Source organism: Lissotriton vulgaris, chromosome 3_1 (assembly GCF_964263255.1).
Source record: "Lissotriton vulgaris chromosome 3_1, aLisVul1.2, whole genome shotgun sequence".
Classification (NCBI taxonomy): Eukaryota; Metazoa; Chordata; class Amphibia; order Caudata; family Salamandridae; genus Lissotriton; species Lissotriton vulgaris.
In genome coordinates, this window is record NC_141689.1 from 769,660,711 (window position 1) to 769,682,242 (window position 21,532).

General features: G+C 44.4%; 1 protein-coding gene across 2 annotated transcripts in view; it reads left to right on the forward strand.

The window, feature by feature from the left end:
- Window positions 1-21,532, forward strand: part of SNX2 (sorting nexin 2) — a 392,895-nt gene that overhangs the window by 148,735 nt on the left and 222,628 nt on the right. For both annotated transcript variants that reach the window (XR_015309306.1, XM_086961080.1), the window contains exon 3: window positions 15,173-15,336. Coding sequence is in view for 1 of the 2 variants with exons in the window: in XM_086961080.1 (XP_086817206.1) it covers window positions 15,173-15,336 (164 nt within the window). In the remaining variant the exon portion in view is untranslated. The remainder of the gene's footprint in view (window positions 1-15,172; window positions 15,337-21,532) is intronic.

Here is a 21,532-nt window from a genome sequence, read left to right on the forward strand (position 1 = left end):
TCGAAGTCTGATGGCGAACATGACCATATAAATATATCAGGTGCCCTCTGTTGCAATTGCTAAAGTGCTTCAGCTTTCCTGGGGTCTTCAATCCAAGGTACATCTCTGTGGTTTGTTTATTGAACTGACAAACAGTGCAGGGCCCACAAGAAAAGTGCCCTGACAACATCTGGCATGCATTCCCCTGTATTGTTGAAAAGTAGATGTTCCTTGTTTTATGTTTTGGATGGCGACCTCAGCCACGGGACCTTTAAAAGGTTAGTTATTAACTCGCTGGTTAGGATGAGGTGGCTTTGATGATCATTCTTTTGAATAGTCGAAGTGGCTGGAGTGTGACCTCATATGATAAGTACTCCATGTTCAACCTCCCTAACGTGTGGGGTTAGTGAGCACATCTCCACCTATCAGAGTCACAGGTTACTCATCCATTTCGTCCCCTTTTCCGATGTTGCTGCTGTTGTCCTGTATTTCAGTTTTATCTCTGTGTTTGTCAACAGATTCCGTTCTACACCCACAATCGGAGTGACCTTCGCTAAGCAAACAAGTTCTTCCTGTTTCCTGTCCTTGATTAGGTGCATAGGCTGCAGATAAAAATATTGCACAGCCTCTGAGGGAGCTGTTGAGTAGAAGCCATCTACCCTCCCTGTCCACCTGTATTTTCTATACCAAATATCCCCTTAATCTTAGATTTCGCTGCTGCAAAATGTTGTATAGAGAAAGAGCTACATTGCAATCTCCAAGTATTTTGGGCAATGAGGCGAGTTTCTTGTAAGAAACCTGTATTCTTTTCCTCACTTCACAGCCCTCACTGTCATTAGCATCTGATCAGAAAGTTAAGACGGCTTACACTGAAAAAGATGAGTTTGATCTTCTTTGTATCCATGTCCCATTTGTGCTAGCTCCATCCTTTCATTGCCTTGGTATTGGGTGGGAATCTGTTTTGTTTCTAAACACAAGTGGGTACCACTAAAAAAACACTTCTATGTAGCGATGGTGTGGCTCACGCCCCCTTCACCACCCACTCAATTACCCTTGGCAAAACAAACCTGATATTGAAATAGAACATTTAACAAATAACCTCCACACCACAATTTATGGCTTTCTAACTAGACTTCAGTTGTGTCCAATTTTTGCTCATTTCAAATCTCACCTCCTGAGTAACCTCAACCCCACCCTCTCTGCCCGGGTCTCCGCTTCCCATTTTCCTTCATATCACCTATCACTGTTTCAGTGCAACATCACCCTTGTGTTGATCTTCAGTCCTCCGATTGTGGGGTGATCTGCCAGGAAATTATCTCAAAGAACAACTCCCCTCATTGCAAAATTGATCCAGAATGAATTGTCTTTCTTTGCCCATATTATCTAAACTTTCCTTAAGCCCTTTATGTTTCCCAGTCACCCATGTCAATTTGTTTAAGTTTGTCTTCTGTGTTATAGTCCTAAGGGCTTGTGCCTTAGTGGCCTTCTTAGTGAACGTCTGGTGCTTGTGGTAGTACTATTATTTTTTCCTTCACCTGCTATTGGGAAGCTTGTTGTTCTGTGTGTCCTGTTAAGTTCCAGGTTTGCAGCATCATTCTGTTGAAGTAGAGTGCTAAACATTCCATGGACATAGTCCAAATTGACTCCACTGATTTGGTCATTGTTTTGCTGGGACCAGATTTCTAGGTCTTCAGTGGACGCTTGCAGGAACAAGTTTTGTTCTCGGATGTTCGTAAGCTCTTGCCTAATCAACTCCATTTGTTCAGATTGATTGTGTGAGGATTTTTGCAAAACACTTACTACTTCCTTGATTTCTTGTATATCTGATTTTATTTCCCATCCTAGGGACGAGATAACCTCCCTGAGGCCCTGAATGTCATCCATGAATGTTTTTCTTTTGGGTGATTAAATCAGGAGTCGCTGTTTCCATGATAGTTGTACTGGTGAATGAGGAATCTTCTTGTTTGCCTTTTTCCCCCTTGTCAGGTTTTGAAGTGATGGGTCTTAAGAACATTTCCTTGACAGTTTGGTCTCCTCCCTCCCACCTCACCCTCTAACCCCTCCAGAAGAAGCCATGTGATTACCTTTTCTGCTAGACCATCTATTGCTTTACGAAAAGACAGTTGAGGTTGTTCCTGTATTCTTATCCTCTCAAAGTTGTGTTGAGTTTTTGGGATCTGTAATCGAGAAGAGGTATCCCATTGTTGCTATGTAGCCAGTGTGTTGCGTGTTCAGGCCTGTGTACCCCGCCTGCTTTTGATGCCTTGATATTGAAAGGCCATTGCATCCTCTTTCCCGTAGTAGATTTGATTGCGGATCTTACCTTGGATGTTTGGATCTGCTTTACTTTAATCCAAGGGAAGCAAGCTTTGCTTCATGCTAAGGGAAGCCAGTGTTTTTTTTTTCTTACTTTAGTTCTTGATATTTAGATGACGTTCTGTGTGGAAATGGTTCGACCCTGTGTACCTTCCTAGTTTGTTTGAGGAAACTCTATGTGGCAACAGTCTTTGTGAGAAAGCGTAAAAGCGTAAAAGCGTAAAAGAAGTTTGCCAAACTTTTCAGACATTCGGACAATTTAGGGATGACTGGTGTCCTCTGAGATCGCACTCACCATCCCCGCTATCTGTCGATGCACAACATTTTCTAACTGCTTAATTAGTCTGATACTTTGTGTGTCCATGTTTTTGACAAGGAAAATTATATCCGCATTATGTTGTGTAATAAAATCATCAAGTTCGATTTTGTGTTTGTGAGAGTTCATAAATTTACCAGAGCACTACGTAGATGTTGCAACTTAGCCCCTATAATATTCTAAACACTTATGATCTGTTGAATGAATTACATTGGATCCTCTACTAACCTGGTGACTGTAGGAGATTAATCTTTTGTAGTTCCTGTTGTGTGTATGTCTGTACTCTCCCTTATTCCAACTCAGTACAGTTTAGTCTGTAAACTAAAAATATAAGTCAACAGTCGGAAATTTTTTAAAAATTAAACACTTATTCAGCAAGCATTTGCAATGCAATAGGTCTTGCAGCATTAAAGTTTGAGTTATTGGCATTGTGTATGACAATGCGTTGCATACATTTTTTAGTAAACTTTGAATTGGTGAGCAGTTTGAGTGTGTGCAAGAGTAAGCTGTTGCTCACAGCTGTTATTATTTACACAGCTCTAATGATGCACCTCACCACAGGGCTGACAGTTATTATTCACAAAGCCCAGGCGGGCCATCACAGCAACATTGGATATCTCCGGAATTGTATTTTACAGACTGACATAGCACAGTTATTCGAAGAGGAAACGAGCAGCGCACAGCTGGCGAACGCATCCCCTCAGCCGGAGCGAGCCTTCAAAACACAGATGTCTCGACTCGAGAGAGGAAGTCGGGATTCAAGGGAGCGCTCGGTCCCGTGGACTCTGGTCTGACCTGGGCTGGGCACCAGCAGCACGTGGGCACTGTGCAACAGGGGGGCACAGTAGTACAACCGGCAGTGCTTAATTTGTAAATGAAAGAGTGCCGGTGCCCGAAGCTCCTGCTGAGAAGTCCACGTCGAGATGACGTAAAATTCAAACAATTCACGGGGATTAAGGCAACTGGGACTGCACCAATCTAATTATTGGAATAATGTAAGCTAGACTATGGTGCACAGGACCGGAGGTTCAATACCCCTAAACCCCCTAGGATGAGAAACCCTTCAACAACAAACCCACTAATTTTGTCTAGCACCCATCATTATATCACAATCATCATTTCATTTTCATTTGAATTCAGCAAAACGCAATTCAAAGGGCATAGCATAAGTCAGTTATTGTCATGATATATAACACCAACCCAGCATGCACCAAGCTCCGAAGGGGCCACGAGACGGGAGAAGCCCCGAGTTGCTCGCGTCTTGGGTGCTTTGCCCTGCCTTTGTGGGCTCTGGTGTATGGGGATTTCTCCTGTTGCAGCCCTGCGCAGGCGGGCTCGGCTGGGGGGATTTATCTTGCTTGCCCGGCTTAGGTTGTGGGCTGCTGCCTTTGCCTCAGGGGGTCCCGGTCCTGGATGTTTCCGCATGCTCTCCCTTCCCTCTGGCTGGCGGCGTGCGGCTTGTGTGTTCCTCTTTTTGGGATTCGCTCTGACTTTCTTGTACATGGTGCGGTGTGCGTTATGGTTCTGGGTTCGTTGGTTCTGTCGCCTTACGGCTCGTAGCCTCCACTGTTCCGGTTTTGGTGGACTTGCTCATGCATGCACCCCACGTGGTTATCCTGCAGCGTCACTGTCTCCGGTTGCTGTGCTATGGGTCTGGCTTCTGTTGGTGCGCCGTACTCTGGGTGTGGGTTGGTCTATTCCTAGAGGGGCTTCAGGCAACAGGTTTTGTCTGTATTTGCCTGCTGCTTTCTGGGAGGTTTGCGTTTGATTTTTTACCACTCTGGGTGCGTTGGTTTTCCCCTTTGTGCCTGGTGTTGTCGGGCCTGCTTCTGTGCGGGGAGTCTCTGTGACCTATTGGATCCACGGAGGAGGACGCTACGGCATGCGCACTCCTAAAAATGAAACCTCTGGTAGGGGCGGGACTTCCGTTTTGTGAAGCCCGCGCCCACGGAGTGCCTGGAGGAGCAGTGGTGACGCGGGGCTCCCATGCTCGCGGTCGGAAGCTGCACAAGTCCGGAGTGCTGGTGAGCGGGGAAGGGGGGGATGCCTGTATGTTTGCGTGTGTCTGTGTGCGCAACGGCGGAGGGGGGATGTCTCTCCGTGCGTGTATGTGTGCTTGTGTATGTGTGTGCGCATGTGTGCAGGGGGAGGTGTGCCTGTATATGTTTGCGCTTCCCAGGAGACAGCCACGGCGAGCGCGTTTGCGCGCGCGTGGCCAGCGCCGATTTCCTTTAGCGAGATGCGCGCGGCCAGGTGCTGTCTCCTGGGAAGCAGAGTCAGTAACAATAGATCTCGGCGAGTACAGCGCTTACGCGCTGTATCGCTACGAGACCTAAAAAGGACGAGACTGTAGTTTCTAAGTATAGCTATCTATAGGGCACGCATAGCATCCCTGTTTAGATGGAGAGAACCCCTGCACATGCTCAACACAATCACTGAGTTTCTAGAGACTGTCAAGTTGTGCATTAAAGTAGGAAAGTAAGATTAGCGTTACTGTAAAAAATACCAGTGGATGTGGCAGGAAATTAGTGTCAACCAAATCATAATGTGACTGAAATGTGCATGAATGTTAAGCAATAAAACAATTCACAACTCCCAGTCTAAAGTTGGTTCAGTGTAGTCTGTCATCTAAAAACTACTAAACATTGAGAACATGATATATACTCTCTATATTTGGTGTCCCCTCCTTACCTATGGTTTAAGGAAGAGGGACATTATAAGTCTTCTCTTTATTAGATCCCTTACTGGCATGGTCCTGGGAGTTCAATATCATCACTCGCCGGGTTTGCCCAGAGATAGTCCTATTGTGTTCCCAGCAACGTACAATTCTTCATGTCTCCCTGGCTATCCCGATATTCTACAGATATTTGTCAACTGCCTGTCAACACTCAACCTCTTTCTCCCTTTGGCACCCTAGAACTTTGGTGTTCAGTTACTATTTTCTCCAAACAGGCCACCAGCAGTTACCCTTACTCTACTGCAACATTTGCAACCAACATATTTGAAAGTGACATCCTAGAATGGGGCAAGATCACAACCATATTTTCACCTCACTCATCCTCAGAGATGTACTTGATCTGTGTGCACATGTTCCGTTGTCTGAGAGTCTGGTGCACCCAGAGAGCTCTTCCCAAGCCCTGTTCCCATTCCCGCATCTGTGAGAGTATGCCAGAAGCTGCAGTTCCTGCAAGATAGCATCTGTTGTGTAAGCTAAATGCTTATTCTTGATTACTATACTTCTCAGCTTTTATGTGTTTGCATCAAAACTCCTCTTCTGGACCAAATGTTGGTGTGCTATTGAACTGCAGAATGTCACCATTCCCAAAACTGACTGACCCTATTCTGCGTGCAACCTCTAGTGTTGTCCGGTAATTCAACTGCCTTATTGTTATAGTCCTTGGAAGGGAGAGGTGGATTAGAGGGACTTGTGAGGACAGAAGTTCTGTGGGACTTTTGATGGAAAACAAAGTTGTGATACCCATTGGCTACACTACATCGGCTGCATGGTCCAAGAGTTCTGCGCTGCAGGTCTCTGCCCCTTCCAGAACGTTTACAGATGTTGTAGTGGCATGACCATGCTTCTGCATCGCTGGTACGCGGCCCAGCCTTGATCATTATTTGTAGGATTGCTACAGTCGACTTACGCCACAATATCTCTCCAGCTGTTCTACCAGGAATAAGAAGTATTCCTCAGTTAGTGGGGAGTTAGCACATTTATACCATCATGAAAATAAAAAGCAACAAAAAGAATCAAGTTTGCACAAGTTTTTTTAATATAAAGATCAGTGCTCCAAACACACAAGGACTGAACATAAAGTTTACATTAAAATAGCCCATCACATGAAAACAAAATATTTATATTGCATGTTCATGTGAATATTTTCCAAAAGGAAGTACTCCCTTATACAACAATGACTTTATCCCTCAAATATATATTGTCCAAATTAATATATATATAATTTTTTTAAGTTGATGGGACAGCCTAACATTTGGTGGAACCCCATGAATCTGTAACGTAATTTTAATTTTGTTTTCAACTGATGAGCTATATTAATGTTTTCTGTGCATTTTGTTTTTGTGATTTGTGTGGTTGTTTATTATGTTCTTTATTTGAAACGATGATCTTTGTATAAAAACGTACATGTAGTGCCTGGTCTTTGCTACAGTTATGCTTTTTGTATTTCTAAGATGTGTAAGACTGTTATGCACAATATAGTCATGACCTGCAAGTTTGGAGTATATTGGAGTCCTTCAGTCTGCCAGCTATTTGCAGCAGCTCTCTTCCGTCACTGGCTGCAGATCCCTTTTTTTTGTTGAGTAGATTTCTTGTGGCCCTGGCATGCACCAGTTACTGTTGGCCACAAAATGAACAAAAGTATGATTATGCACTTAAGTGTTCTATCTCTTCTCATCTGATATCATTAGCACCCTATCTCTGTTCAACTGTTCATTTGTTATGTATAGTAGCATTTTGCTTTCATCCCCGCTTCATCTTCTTTCATGTGGTATGTATCTAATAAGCTTTTCTGTGATACGTACATTAGTTTTTGTCTTCTGATATGTACATTCTCAGCTTAGTTACTTTGATATGTATATTAGCGCTTCTTCAGATTATGAGGCTTGTGTCTGGTTACGTTGGATATGTGTGCTACTGATCTCATGTAAGCAAGCAGTCTATCTGCTTCATTAGCTTCTGGACACAGCATGTGTAAGTGAGGCATCTGTGTACAGGACTCCAAACACTTCCAGGTATCTTGCATGCAACATTCAAAACTTTACACCTAAGGCACCCTTCATCCAGACGCACGATTCCAACCAGTCATTCACCTTTTGATCTGCACCCAGTTTGGACAAGGTAACAAAGTGCACCTGGGCCACATTAGGGGTAGTAACAAGCCATACCATAACAATTGTACTCGGGTATTGCTATCTTGGCCTTCACTTTCACGGTTCAAACAGTGAAAAATCCCTTAGGAGGTGACAAAGGTATAGAACTCGGATATTACGTGTCATAAGCTCTCAACACAGGCACTTTCCCGTTGATGAAGCTCAGAAGAGCCCTGTTGTACAAATACAATGTACAATAACCATGAAGATAAATGCAAAACACAGAAAAAATAGAAAAGTGGCAAAGCTTTCTTGCGCACAAGATAATATTCGTACTCCCCAAATTAGATACAGTTAACAATCAGTGTGCTTCCAAGGACAGGGACAGCCACTTGTATCCCCCAATATGAACCAGTCCAAACTTCAAAATAGAAACAATGTCCTGAGCACAACTTCGCATCGAGTGTAAAGAAGTCCAATCAGTCTTCTTTTGTGATGATTTTATTCTTCAAATCTGATAAAATCTTTTTGTCAGTCATATATGGCAATCTTCAAATCATCCAAAGCCAAATCCTCCAAAGCCAACACGTGTTTCGTCAGTAATGATGCCTCCGCATCTCTGACTTCTTCAGGGCTACAATTAAATAAAAAAATACTGCTATATCATACATAAATATTTGTCAGAAAACCACCACCATGTCACCCATGTGCTCAATAGTAGTCGCAGAATGATTCATAGGAGAAAGAGTCAATTCTAATACAAGATCTCATTAAAGTCAGCTACTAAAAGTAAATCATATTGCGAGGGGTCTATGTTAATTCATCCAAACTCAACTGGTAATACAACTTCACGGTGCTACACCTTGTGTTCAAGGCTCTGGAGGGCAAGGGTCCTATGTTCCTTAGATCACTACTGCGCAAATATACACCTTCGCGCAGTCTGAGATCGATCCACAAAGATCTACTCGAGGTCCCTCGTTTCAAAAAGAAACGTCAGGGAGGCAGCAGTTTTCAATTTTTAGCCTCCTCATTGTGGAATTCCCTCCCTTTGACCCTGCGACATAGCAAGGACCTCCTTGCTTTTAGGAAGGCATTTAAAACTCTTCTTTTTTCCCAGGCCTATTGTAAAAAGTGATTGTATCTCTTTTATGCACTGTTATGTTTGATTCTCTCACCAGCGCCAAGAAGCCCCAGGGCGTATGCGCGCTTAACAAATAATAAATAACATAACATAACATAACATAAAAGGAAAGCAAGAAAGTAAAGACCAAAAATCCTCCAGTGAAAGAAACCCATGCTGCTGATCCAAAATTTTGCCCACCTATCAAGGTATTTCTCCAATTCCAAAATTACCAAAACCACAGTTTTACAGGAAGAAGATTTCACTACGTAAAAGTCAATTGCAACTCTGTCAAAGATAATAACCCAGTATCACTAACTGAACAGTATACATACTCTAAAGTTTCATAATTTGAAAGTTATAGTTATTCGTTGGTGATATACACCCTTACCGCTCAGTAATCAATTTGGCGTCCAAGTAACATACGAAGTTCACAGGATCTGTTGTTCTGTATCCTGTGAATCCTACATATATTCCATAAGGTTTCATCCTATTCAGAATTAAATACATGTCCTATTCTTGCTCAAAATGGAACACTAATCAGTTCCTTATCTCTTGTAACACTCATGATTTGTCAATATTTATTTAGCAAGTTTCTGTATCAATTCATGCGTGACTAACGTCATAACAAATCTCCTATGACTTGAAAACATCCCGCGCCATGTATATTAACAATCACCATAAATGCCTATTCTCAAAGTTAAGCAAAACGTTATGTAATTCGCATAGTAACCCATCTTTGCGTTACTGTTTCTCATGCGCGAGAATTACGTCCCACGCCATAAAAACAAACGTCCCGTCAACCTATTCTCAATCATAGCAATAGGTTATACAGTTCTTAAAATAACCCATTACTTGTATCGGGAGCCAACACGTTTGTGTAACAACTTACCGGGTTGGGGAGTGTACTCTGCACAACATCGGACTGGCGTTCAGTGAAAGCGCCATCTTGGTTTTTCGAGCAGTATTTATAGTCTACAAAGACCACGAAACAATGAGTCCGATTATAATTTAAATCATAAACATATCTCCACAAAATGAGCAATATATATGCTTATGCTGGACTCAATATTAAACTTTTCGGAAAATTTGATAAACGTAACTGGACCTCACAAACCAAACAGTACCTTTTCTAATATGGCCGCCAAAACCTTCACTTCGCAACTCGAGTGGTATTGCTTCACTCGTACTTCTTGCAAAATAAACTTTATTTATCCCGTATCTATTGAAATCCAAAGTGCCCGTAGTCATTTCAATACACCTAACTTCCTCACCGAAATTGATCTCACCGCATATTAAGTGGTATTATCAGCGATGTTATTGCTAAATTCTAATTCCCATATTTTAGGGTGTAGTAGATCCTAAATACGAGACATTCCTTCGGGAATCAAACGGTGCCATTGTAAATGGAACATCAGCCGGAGTCATCCACTAGTAAGATTGATGGCATAATTCCTTGATTCATAAAAGTGAATAAAAATATTACTACCATATGAATGAAGATACCAAAATCGTATCCATTCACTCGCTTTGGTAGTACCTTATCACCTTACCAGACAGAATTTGTATGTGAAATATAAATCGTATTTACAATCTTAACCAGGTAGAGGTCACGGGTGCAAATACATATATCAGATTTCACAATTTAACAGTCGATTACATTTCTTACATAATTTTACAACATGTGAACCAGACATATTTGCGCTCCATAGGACATGGTATTTTAAAGAACAGACATCAGCAAATATCCAGAGGATGTGTCCACTTATCACTGTTATCCAAAACCCGTATACACCTTAAACTAAGAGTATTTCGCATAAGGAGAATGCAGCTCATAGTTCCTGAAAATTTACACATGTTTATATCTATTCATGTTCCAAGAAAATATTGCATTTCATGATCTAAATTGAGACCTTGCTTAACAGAATCTAAAGTCCTAATCCAAAGTGCCTCATTTTGGCGCAATCTCAGTTCCCTATTACCACCTCTCCTATCAATAGGGGTTGTCTGTATTCTGTGATATCTAAACTGAAGATGTTTGCCCTGGGCATTGCAGATATACGCATGTTGTGCTAATGGGTATCTCATATAATTCTGCTTCACGGCTCTAAAATGCTCTATAATTCTCTCTCTCATGCGTCGGATAGTACTTCCTACGTAAATCATTTTACAGTTGCAAATCAAGATATACACCACATATTTGGTCATACAGTCAATGTGGTTCCGGATCTCAAACTTGCTTGACCCATTATATTCAAACTCTTTGATACCATCCAAAGCCATTTTACCCATGCTGCATCTACCACATTTGTATGAACTGTTACTCAAGTTATGAAGCCACGTTTCTGTTCTTACTGTTGGTGGATAACTAGGACTCACAATCCCTCATATTGAAGTGCCCTTCTTGTACGTGATACTCGGATAGTCTTTCACAAATTTATGTAGATCTTTATCATTTCTCAACAGCGACCAGTGTCTGGGTCTGTTGGTTTAGGGAGAGAGATTTTTGATAAGATCAGAAAAATCTGCCTTTGGGTATGGTGCTACCGAACTATATACTGTTTGCAAGTGAGCTGCAAAGTGATTAGCTATGTCTTGGGGATCTGTCACAGGGAATCCGTCGGTACATTTAAGTTATGTCACAAGTCTGCTAGCTTGCTCCTTCCTATCTAGCCAGGCAAGTCATTTGCGAGCCTGGTCACCCCAGTCATATATTCGGCCCATCCTATCCTGCCCCATTAGTTTGGCACGATCAGTGATCAACGCCTTGTATTCTTCCTGGCACAGACGGAGGGAGTGAAAGGCTTCGGGCGTGGGGTCTGAGTTGACATTCTCTTCTAAACTATAAAGCTCAAGTTCTACGTCGGAAATGTCTTTCACTCTATCCTTTTTGGAACCCGCAACTAGGGAAAGGGCCTGCCCTTGGACCACCGTTTTGAAAGCTTCCCATAGTATTTGGGGGGACTCAACTGTGTGTTCCTGCTCTAGGAAGTAATTGTCAATAGTTTTATTCACGTATTTTCGAATTTTGGGGTTCTTGAGGTACCAGGGGTTTATTGGGGCAACTCGTCCCACTTGTGTGTGATCTAGAACTATGTGGACCCATAGAGGTGAGTGGTCGAAGATGCCTCTGGCCAGGTGACGGATTTCGTGGATGTCTGTGATTTGTGGAGTCTGAACAATTATGTAGTCAAGGCGGGATAGACTGTTGTGTGCCCCTGAGTGGAAAGTGTGCTGGATCTTGTCCGGGTTGTATGCTCTCCAGCTGTCAGTCCCATTGCTTCCAAGAGCTGGAAAAGGTATGTGCGGCCTGCGGGGTTGTGCGGGGCGTGTCTGTCTAGTGAGCCCGATTATTATTGAATTGAAGTCACCTCCGAGCACCAAGTGTCCGTCAGGCAACGTCAACAGTACCGCACCAGTGTCGGTGAAAGTTATGCCCTGCATCCCTGGAGGTGCATACACTAACATAAGGGTGATAGTTTGGCCCTCCCAAGTACCCGTGATCCCAGCGTATCTGCCCCGGTCGTCTACATATGTGGAGGTGAGTGAACGAGGAAATGACCTTTTTTACATAATGCCTACACCCTTAGAGCTGGAAGTAAAGCCCGCGTGTTCCACTATTGAGTAACCCCACTTGTGCATTGCTTTGCATGTATTGCCTATAAGGTGGGTTTCTTGGAGTAGGTCAATGTCCGGTGATAGACTCTTAATATACTGCAATATAACACTTCTCTTGATCTTGTCCCCCAATCCGTTAACATTCCAACTTAAGATTTTGACTTCCTTGTCACGCTGCACTCCCATTGGTAAATATACAGGTCCCCGCTAGTGGGTTACATTTATGCATTGTACTGTCGAGGTAATGCAAAAGAACAACGAACAAAGTAAACAACAATCCCTCCCAACATCCCCTCACCCTGCTTCCCTGCACTCTGGGCTCAGAACTGCCCATGCTTCTTAAATGCAGAGCGCCTGTGGCCCAACTATTCTACTGAAAGAAAAATCTAGGCGGGGGAAGGCCTTAGAGCCCTGCTAGCGCCCTCTCCTACCATTACAGGTTAACGGTGTAGCACGTGATGAATACCTAGGCCACCAAGTTTGTAAGTGCCAATGTGTCGGCAGACAGTTCAATTCCAGCATAGGTCAAGTATTGGTGGTCCGTGTTCTTACGAAGGGAGAAAACAGATTATCCACGGACATCGAAGGGCTTTCCATGAGGGTTCGTGACACTATTCAATGGACGGTGGAGTTCTGTTCCGGTGATGTTCTAAGGCTGTCAATCTAGTCCGATGCCACCTCTGGCATGTCAAAAAAGTGGGTTTTCCCTTCGATTTCAAGTCTGACGCGCAGGGAAGAGCATGGCGTACTTGAGACCTTTTTCCCTCAACCTACGCTTGAAGTCAAGGAAGGAGCATTGCCGCATTTGCACTTCCCGGGTGAAGTCGGGGGAAGAAAGTAAGTGCAGAGTTGTCTGTCTAGATGAATCGGAGGCGCGACCCTCGTTGCTTGCAGATTTGTGTCCCTATCTCTATAATTGAGCACTCGGGCCAGTATCGGACCGGGGGGGTGGGGGGGCGGCCCCCAGGCACTCTGTGGGCTCTCTCGACAATAAACAATTTAGAAAGGCCTTTGGGCTGCAGCTTTGTCTAGCTGCAGCTCTTCAATGAACAGGTCTACAGTGGGACCCTCTGATTTCTCTGGTACGCCAAGAACGAGGATGTTATTGCGTCTCAGGCGCCATAATCGTTCAGCTTGTCCTCCGTAAACTTCCGGAATGTTTGTAGTTCCCCAATGTCCGTTTGCAGTTGCGAGGCGTCTTCCACCAGGCTGGCGATGGTGATCTCCAACTGTTTGACCTTCTCTCTGTATTTTGTAAGATTGGCCCTAATCAGTGTCACTTCCGAGGAGTGGGTGTCGATAGATGTGCGGACCCTTATGATAGATGCCATTAAGTCCTTCATTGTGGGCTCAGTAGGGTCCTGCTTGGCTCCGCTCTGTTGCTTATCACTTACCACCTTTTGTTCAGCCAGGTCCGCCTTCGGGCAGGTGTATCGGTCTAGTCTGCTTTGTTGGGACGTCCGGGGGTCCCTATCGTTGGACATGGTGAGGCCCTTCCTGTCTCCCGGGTAGGATACAAAGACTGCACACCAATCAGGAGTGCCAGAGATTCGACCCTCCTCACATAAGCGCCAGCGACAGTCAGTGGGCAAGTGTCCAACAATCGAGGACGCCAAGCGGGCTGTTGATTATCGGGGCGTTGCTTCCAATTCCTGCAGTGGATGCTGGACACTGTTTATGCTGCTGGGGCTCTTCTAACCCCTTATCAGCCCCTTCCAGGGTGTAGGGAGCCCAAGAAATGCCAGGACAAAAAAGGAGGGGGGGAGAAAAAGGGGGATGGGGCACACACTAAGGGGCACTTCCAGTTGGCAGTGTGAACATTTAGTAGTGGAGGTACTGGCTGCCCCACTGCAGGTGACCCGTCCCCTCCCGACTCACCTCACTACTCACTGCAGCCTGTCTCTGGTTAGCACCCAGCTGCGTTGTCCTCCTGCGAGAGTTGTAGCACGGTGTAGCCAGAGCTCAGGGGCCCCAGATCACGCCCTCAGCCAGCCGGTGCTTTCCGTCAGTTTCTGGGCCCCACAAAGATGTAACACATTTCAGCCCGCCGCGATCTAAAGATCACCTCGCGGCAGGCTCAGCAGCGTCGGGACTCAGCTCACTTCTCCGGGAGGTGCCCAACAAGCCTCCGTTGAGCCACTCTCAAGTCCAGGCAGGGGGCGCTCCTTGGCAGGCGGAGGTTCTACTTCCTCTGGCACCGCACAGCTCTGTACTCTGAGACCCTCTTGAGGCCTCAGTGCAGATGTCGGGCCCTGCTTCAGATCTAAGATGGCAGGCTGGGGTGCGAGGCTGTGTGGCAGAAATAGTTGCGTAGGATGGAGGCGGCCTGCCCTCACAATGTTTCCCGCCTCCCCGAGTTAAAGGGGGGAGGGGCTGATGTCCGCGGTGGCCGGCTACGCTAACTGAGTCCCCGGCTTTCTCAGATAGTAGGCCGCTGGCGTCAACGAGCTTTTCTCCAGCCTAGGATGCCCGATTTTACTCGGGGTTGCGGCTATGGGCACCGCGTCTTCTCCGGTGTAAATTGCGTTCACCGTAGTGATCGGATCTGTGCTGCGGATAGGTGAGGTGGAAAGGGAGCTTCGGAGAGACCCTAGCTAGCGGCCATGTTGTCTCGCCGCGGGACCACGCCCCCTCCAAGTATGTTTTTGAAGGCTAATCCCATTCATTTGTCTTTGTGTTGATAGACGTGGCTCATATTGTAATGATAAACATGCTTTGGGCATCTCTTAGTGCAATTGTTAACAAACAAGCAACTGTTTGAGCAACCCACATGGTTCATTGTATGGTGCATCTGCCCATTGCGTATCCAAATACAGTATTTCAGTATTGGGTAGTCAAATGTGTCCAGTGATCTATGTAACGCCCCTCAAAACTGCTGAATATGGCTTGTTGTAAATTTTTTATGAGCATGCCCTAGGCCCTTGTACAAAAAAGATTGTTTATGTTAGCACTTCTACTTGATTCACGTTCAATAAAAAAGATGAATTTGTTTTCAGAAGCCACTGATGAAGTATCTTTGGACAGTCCAGAAAGAGAACCAATACTCTCACCAGGACAAAGCCCTGCAGTCACTCCAGTAACACCCACTCCCCTGGTGACACCCAGAATGGAAGTCAAAAGTATATCTGCACCTATAATATATGATCGATCCAGGGATGAGGTACCAAAGCATTTTGTTGTTAAATGATATATGCAGGGCACTATATGATTATGTACAGAATGGGAACATATGTCAGTCAAATGTTTTGTATTTATTTTGCTAGAATTCCATAAAATCATTAGAGTATGCAAGCAAATTAAATGATAATGCTATAACGTGTTCACATTGGTTACAGTTAAAAAAAAGAATCTCTTATTCAAACTCCAGATGATACTTTAGGACACCATTGAGAAGTCGTATCCTACAAATTTGCAAGCACACCAGGGCTCAGATATGCTTCATACATTCAGAAGCAACTTCCCAAGTGAGCATATCTTGTTAAACATCCACCACAGTGCTCTTTTTTTCTTCTGTCAAATTAGAAGGAAAATAGTTGTCCACAGTAAACGTCCATGGTTTGCATACACCGTAGTTGATGTCTCATGATAGTCACTGAATGCTTTGCCATTTCGGTCCTTTGAGGACTCTTATTTCCTTTCTCATCTTTTATTCATGCAACCTACCTATGATTGTCTTGGTGATTTCCCAAAATTTCCCTTCCATTCCAGGCCGCCACATGGTCAAGCCTCTTTCGACTTCCATCCTATCTTTCTGAAGGAGGAAAGCTAGATCTGAATACCAAAGGCCCATCCAAAGGTTGCCTCCTTGAATCTCTGCAGGGTGTGATAAAGTAGTGGGCATAGGAAGATCTCCTGGATGGATGTTGACAGAATACCTTAGTGTGACCATCTTGTGGAGCGTTATCTTACCGGAGTAAAGAGAACCCCTCAGTTCCCTTTTTATGTCCACTATGTAGTTCCTCAGAAGATGCAAGCTTGCTGAAACTGACCAGTAAAGAGATGATTTGACTGGGCTCCAAATCTGGCTTTCATGTTCACGAAGCCCAGACACTGTAGGAAGTTCACCATCTATATAAAACTAGAGCAAAGCTGGTCCAGCAGAAACATTTTGTTCAGGTAAATAATCATTTTGGGGCGCCTTGTCCTGAAAAACGCCATAACCAGCTTGTGGAGCTTTATAAAATTCCTCAGGCCAATGAAAAGCCAAAGGGCAGGGCTGTGAACGCAGAGATCTGGTTGTGCTAGCAAAACTGGAGAAAGCACTGATGTGCAGTGAAATGACCTCAAACCCCATTCATTCCTCCGTAGAAAATTCTTCAGAAGTGTGTACAGCATCAATTTTGAAATGGCATAGACCAACCATCCATTGAACTCCTTAGATTGATAATGGGACAAAACCCTTTCTCCTTTTTTGGACCAACAATGGATTGCTCCGAAAAACCCTGGGATGACAGTTCGTCCTCCCTATCTCCACTTTGGTCTCCAAATCTGCAAGCTCTGCATCCACCACAGCATATTCTTCCTGTGAAACCCTTAAGAGCCTTGACAGTGTTTACTGTCTTGGGTTATCGTAGAACATTTAAGGGGAACCCCACCATGCTTTGCACAACCCACACATCTTTTGTTAGCTGCTGCTAGGCCAGCAAGAACTCACTAGTTTTACCTCACTGATAGAGGAGAATAAAAAATAACTCATACGTGTATCCTCTCCTGGGATGTTAGTTGCACTCCTGAAGGCCCCTCGTCCTTTGCCTCTGCCCCCAGTGGAGGGGAAGAAGGTGCTGAATCTGGCCTGGTCCTTTATTTGAAACTGTCCTGGTCTTATAGGAGGTTTGAGGACCTTGAAGATGCCTCATGAGTGCTCCCTGCCTAGACAGACCAAGACAAAAATATTGGGACCAAACTTGACTCTTATTAAGCGAAGCCTGTGGCAAATTTAATCGGCTTTTTGAGGAAAGGTTCTCAACCCGAGCTGCTTTTGAGGTAGCTAATTCTCCCAACTTGGAATTTGATGTTAATGAAGGGTGAACATCTATGCAGGGTTGATAGGGTGCAATTACTGTTGTCTAAGAAGCAAACCCCAAGAAGGAGGATTAGGATGCTGCTAAATTAAGGGTCTTGGCAAGGGGCCTCACGATGTCTAACAACTTAATCTTACAGACTTTCCAAGACCTGTTTTCCCCCTTCTTAGGGTCATTCCTAAATTTAGACAAGAAGTTTGCAATTTTGCTATCAAACTTGGGAGTATGTGCGACTTTCTCTTCCAAGGGCACAGGCATTTAGCCTTTAGGTGGCCCCTAACCTCCTTATCAAGGGGTTTCCATATCCTATGAGTCAAGTACCTGGACAATTTATCAAAGGGGAACCTAGACTAAAGCCACTGAGTGGTGCAAATTTTCTAAGGCAAGCATGAATTAGGTTCTGAAATTCTGCCATTACGCCATGTGGTGTCATTATGCTATGTGTGCAGCAAACATTTAGCTTCTGAGCACTGGAACAACACAAAAGACTGTAGCGCAAGCAGCTGTTGTTCTCAACACTTGTCAGGCACATTTCAAGAGAAAATATAGCGCAAAATGCAGATTCAGATTTTCACATACTTTTGAAGAAATGCAGGTCATAAAGCAAAATAACTTACATTTCACACACCCCTAGTCAAAATCCTTCCAACGGTCTGAAGCCGGGTCCTTCACTGTGGGCTGCTTAATCAGAACTGACGGATACCTGGCCAACTCGTACCAAGCTCAACATCGAATAGTTCAGAACCATCCAAACCCACTTCCATTCCCTGGTCCTTTTTGTTGTAATGGTGCGAACCTTAAAAGCCTCCATGTCAGAAAGTTAAAGCCTTAACAGAGGGTCATTCTCCAAAAAGGCGTCCCGAAGTCTCACAAAAGTGTCTTTATACCTAAACTGTACCTCAGGATCCCTAGGGACCTAGGTTTTTGGGAACGCCGGAACCAGATTTAGGGTTTCTGTCCAAGGAAAGGGTTCGAGCTAGCATGAAGCCAAGAAGAGCAACTGTCTGACTTTGTAGCTGCAGGGCGTCTGGCACCACCTTCCTAATTTAGGAGTCAGTTGCCTTGGGCAGCTCTACCTAGGTCTTCACTAAAGGACTCTGCCATAGTGCTCAGATCAGTTTGACCTGGGCCACATTCCCAGGGAAAAAAATACAGTGCCACCACACTCTCTCTATGAAGTTAAAGGACTTCTCACAGAAAGCCCTAGCTTCTAGGCACACAAGCTGCAAACATCACCCCTATTTTTAAGGGCCAAACAGTGACCCTCATTCACATCAGCCTCCGGATTCTTCAGGAAGAGACATCACTAGCCACTCAAAACAACACTCTGTGTCCTAGTAATTATTGCTGGCATTAGAAAAGTGCTAGAAATGTTCAGAACTGGGCCGCACTATCTCCAGAGGCGCTCCTGTCACCTGCTGGTAGATGCTCCTTCCAAGGACCATCTCGCACACTGCATCAAGTTCCCTGTGGCTGCTTGAGGGCTAAATCTGGCCCCAGTCCCAATTCACTGCAGCATCCCAGTAATCTATACCGCACTGAGTGACTCAAGTCACAGCTGCTGTAAGGAAATAGTTAGACATAAATTAATGCTACTGTACATGCAAGATGCCACAAACCTATGAGATGGGGAAAGCTAAAACAGGATCACTTAACTCCGAAAGGGGGACAAAGAAAAGAGGACAACGAAGAAAAGGAAGTCCTAGTTAGGGTGAAGGCATAGCTCCCGTTTGGTGGATTCACTAGAGGCTGATGTGGACTCTTGGGATGTGTAGTTTGACTATTGGGGTAGTTTACACTATGTTATGTGATGTTTCTAAGAAAAGTTATAATTTTGAAGAGCTTTTGTATTTGTATGGAAGATTAAAGGAGATTAAGCATAATCCGCTCCTCTGGTCCTGCTTTATCATTTCTGTTTCGAACTGTGCAATAAGTCTTGATCCAGCAGGATTCCTTCCTTTTATGGGCAATTCTTCTCATACGTTAGCTAGTGGTTCCGGATTCAAATAACCGCTGTAATAAATTAAGTGAACCTGATCAAATATTTTTATTTGCTTGCCACAGAGAACGTAGCAAGGCTGTTTCACTGGCTTGTTCCCTGGCCCCTCCCTCCTGAGTCTGTTTAGTGTGTAAGCCAGAGTAGTAACCGCTTAAGCCAGACACAGAAGCATAATACTTGGGGCATATTATTCATGCCACCACCCTAGTGACCACTAGGTGTGTTGTGTGTCTCAGCATGTTTTGTGAGGCTTTTTTTGGTAATCAGGATCTTGACGTCTTTGAATGTGACCGTGTCAAGATATAGTTTCTTGCTCTAATTGTTTGTATAGTAATTATAAAAACGTCCAGTTCTATACAGTACCTTTCATCAACTCTTTTTCTACCAAGGCCACTTAAAGACTGATCTTGCTAGTTGCTTGTGTGGTTTTATTCTTCGTGGAAACAGGAGTGAAACCCATTGGTGAACATGGTAAGCTACACATTTCGGAAAATTAGACACATTTTGAATTCAGCAGGAGGTTGTTTGTTTAGATCGGTCATGGTTTTAGCAAACAAAATAGTTATTGCAATAAAAAAAATGGAAATACATGTTAAAAGATGGAAATGAGCAACAAGAGCATAATCTGGAATTTCTTTTCACCCTGTGTCCAATATTATAAAAGTAATAAACTGTTATGTCTGCCTAAATCTTCAGGTCGCAGGTGTATATATAGTGTTTGTTGAATGTCCAAAACATGTCTTAACATAGAGATATCAAGATTTTGCACCAGTGCTCAGCTGCCACCCTGCAAAATCTAAAAACGCAGGCTTTTCTAAAAGCTGGACACCAGGAGAAGACCGGGGTGGTGTGACCGTGTGCATCCCACAAAGTTTTCTTACAAAGAATGTTCTTCAGACCTCAAGCTTTGGCTAAAACTACACATTTCAGTGAGGGAAACTTCCAAAGGCTGTGGAAATCAACACAGTTGCTACCACCCAGCATTTCTCACCTTCTCCTGATAAAAAAGTACCTCACTTTTGTGGCACTGAGCCTGTTAGCTGGGACAAGATGTGGTACTGAAATTCCGGACCCTGCTGTTCCACCGGTATCAAGGTCCAAACACTTGTATCACAAAATATCGTCGTACCATGACGAATTTGGTATCAACGGACCGGTGATGATTAGGACATTATCCCTATGCATTTGCGTCATGATTGAGTGATGCTAACACCCTTAAATCGTGGTTTCCGTTCCGAACCCTCAGACTCCATTTTGTAAACGGCATCCATCTTATGACTTGCCCTCATATAGTCAATCGATTAAGGCCGAGTTTGATCTGAAAGGACACGTCCACCGTAGCTGACTTCCCCATGACCTGGCCGAGCTGACTCCACTGCCTCCAGCCGAACCTGTTTGGGCAGCTTCTCGCCCAGTGGCCGAGTAAGATATCATCAAGGCTCAGCATGCCATAAACCATTCACTACATACAGACCATGTTTTCCATACACATACACCTGTCCATGATTCTTGTTTATGACCAGTTTTACGATGGGAGGGTGCCCGACCTTATTGGTGTTTCATCGATATCTGATGGGAATTCTGGGCCTGGCGGGGTAATCCATCACGATCCGGACATCTAAAATATGTGCTGACCAGCATGACTTCGCTCTTTGTATTATTGTAGAAATATGTGTATAACCATATCATAAACTCAAGAATTCTTGCCCGCAGCTGTTATTTCTGTATATAAGGAGAAGGCTGGTTCTGTAAAAACGAACAGTCTCCTGAGAACTTACAGCCCGTGCTGTTGTAATTCTAGGACACATGTTACTTGGTTGCAACCAATAAACCTCGATCTCTGGCTTCAACTAGAAGACTCTGTGTTTCTGTAGTCCAGAACAGGGAGAACCCAGAGGTCTTCGGGTGTGGTCCCCTGGCACCACCGGGTCTCTAAAAACCCGGCACCTCAGTTGGCGCCCAACTCGAGGCGATATCAAGCGGTGACGGTCCAAGCCAGATGTTCGTGAGGAGCTTCGTGTGAAAATTCCGGAGGAAGGCCAGCCACGTCAGCGACCCCTGCATGTCGACGTGGTTCCGAAGGTCTTTGCTGCGAGGTTCCCCGCGTCCCGGCGGCTACGAAGGACTGCTGCCCTGACTATCGCCCTGTTTTGGACCCAGTGATCCTTGGTAGAGCGAAACGATAGACGAGTCTTCTAGTGACGTCACCAATCTTCAATATTCAGTTAAGTATAAGTGGAGCGTCTCCCAGTTCTTAGTTTGGTTCTTAGTTTTGGTATCCCAGAGATACGGTTTGTGTTGGTTCTTGCAAGCACCAAAACCGAGGGATTTGTGTA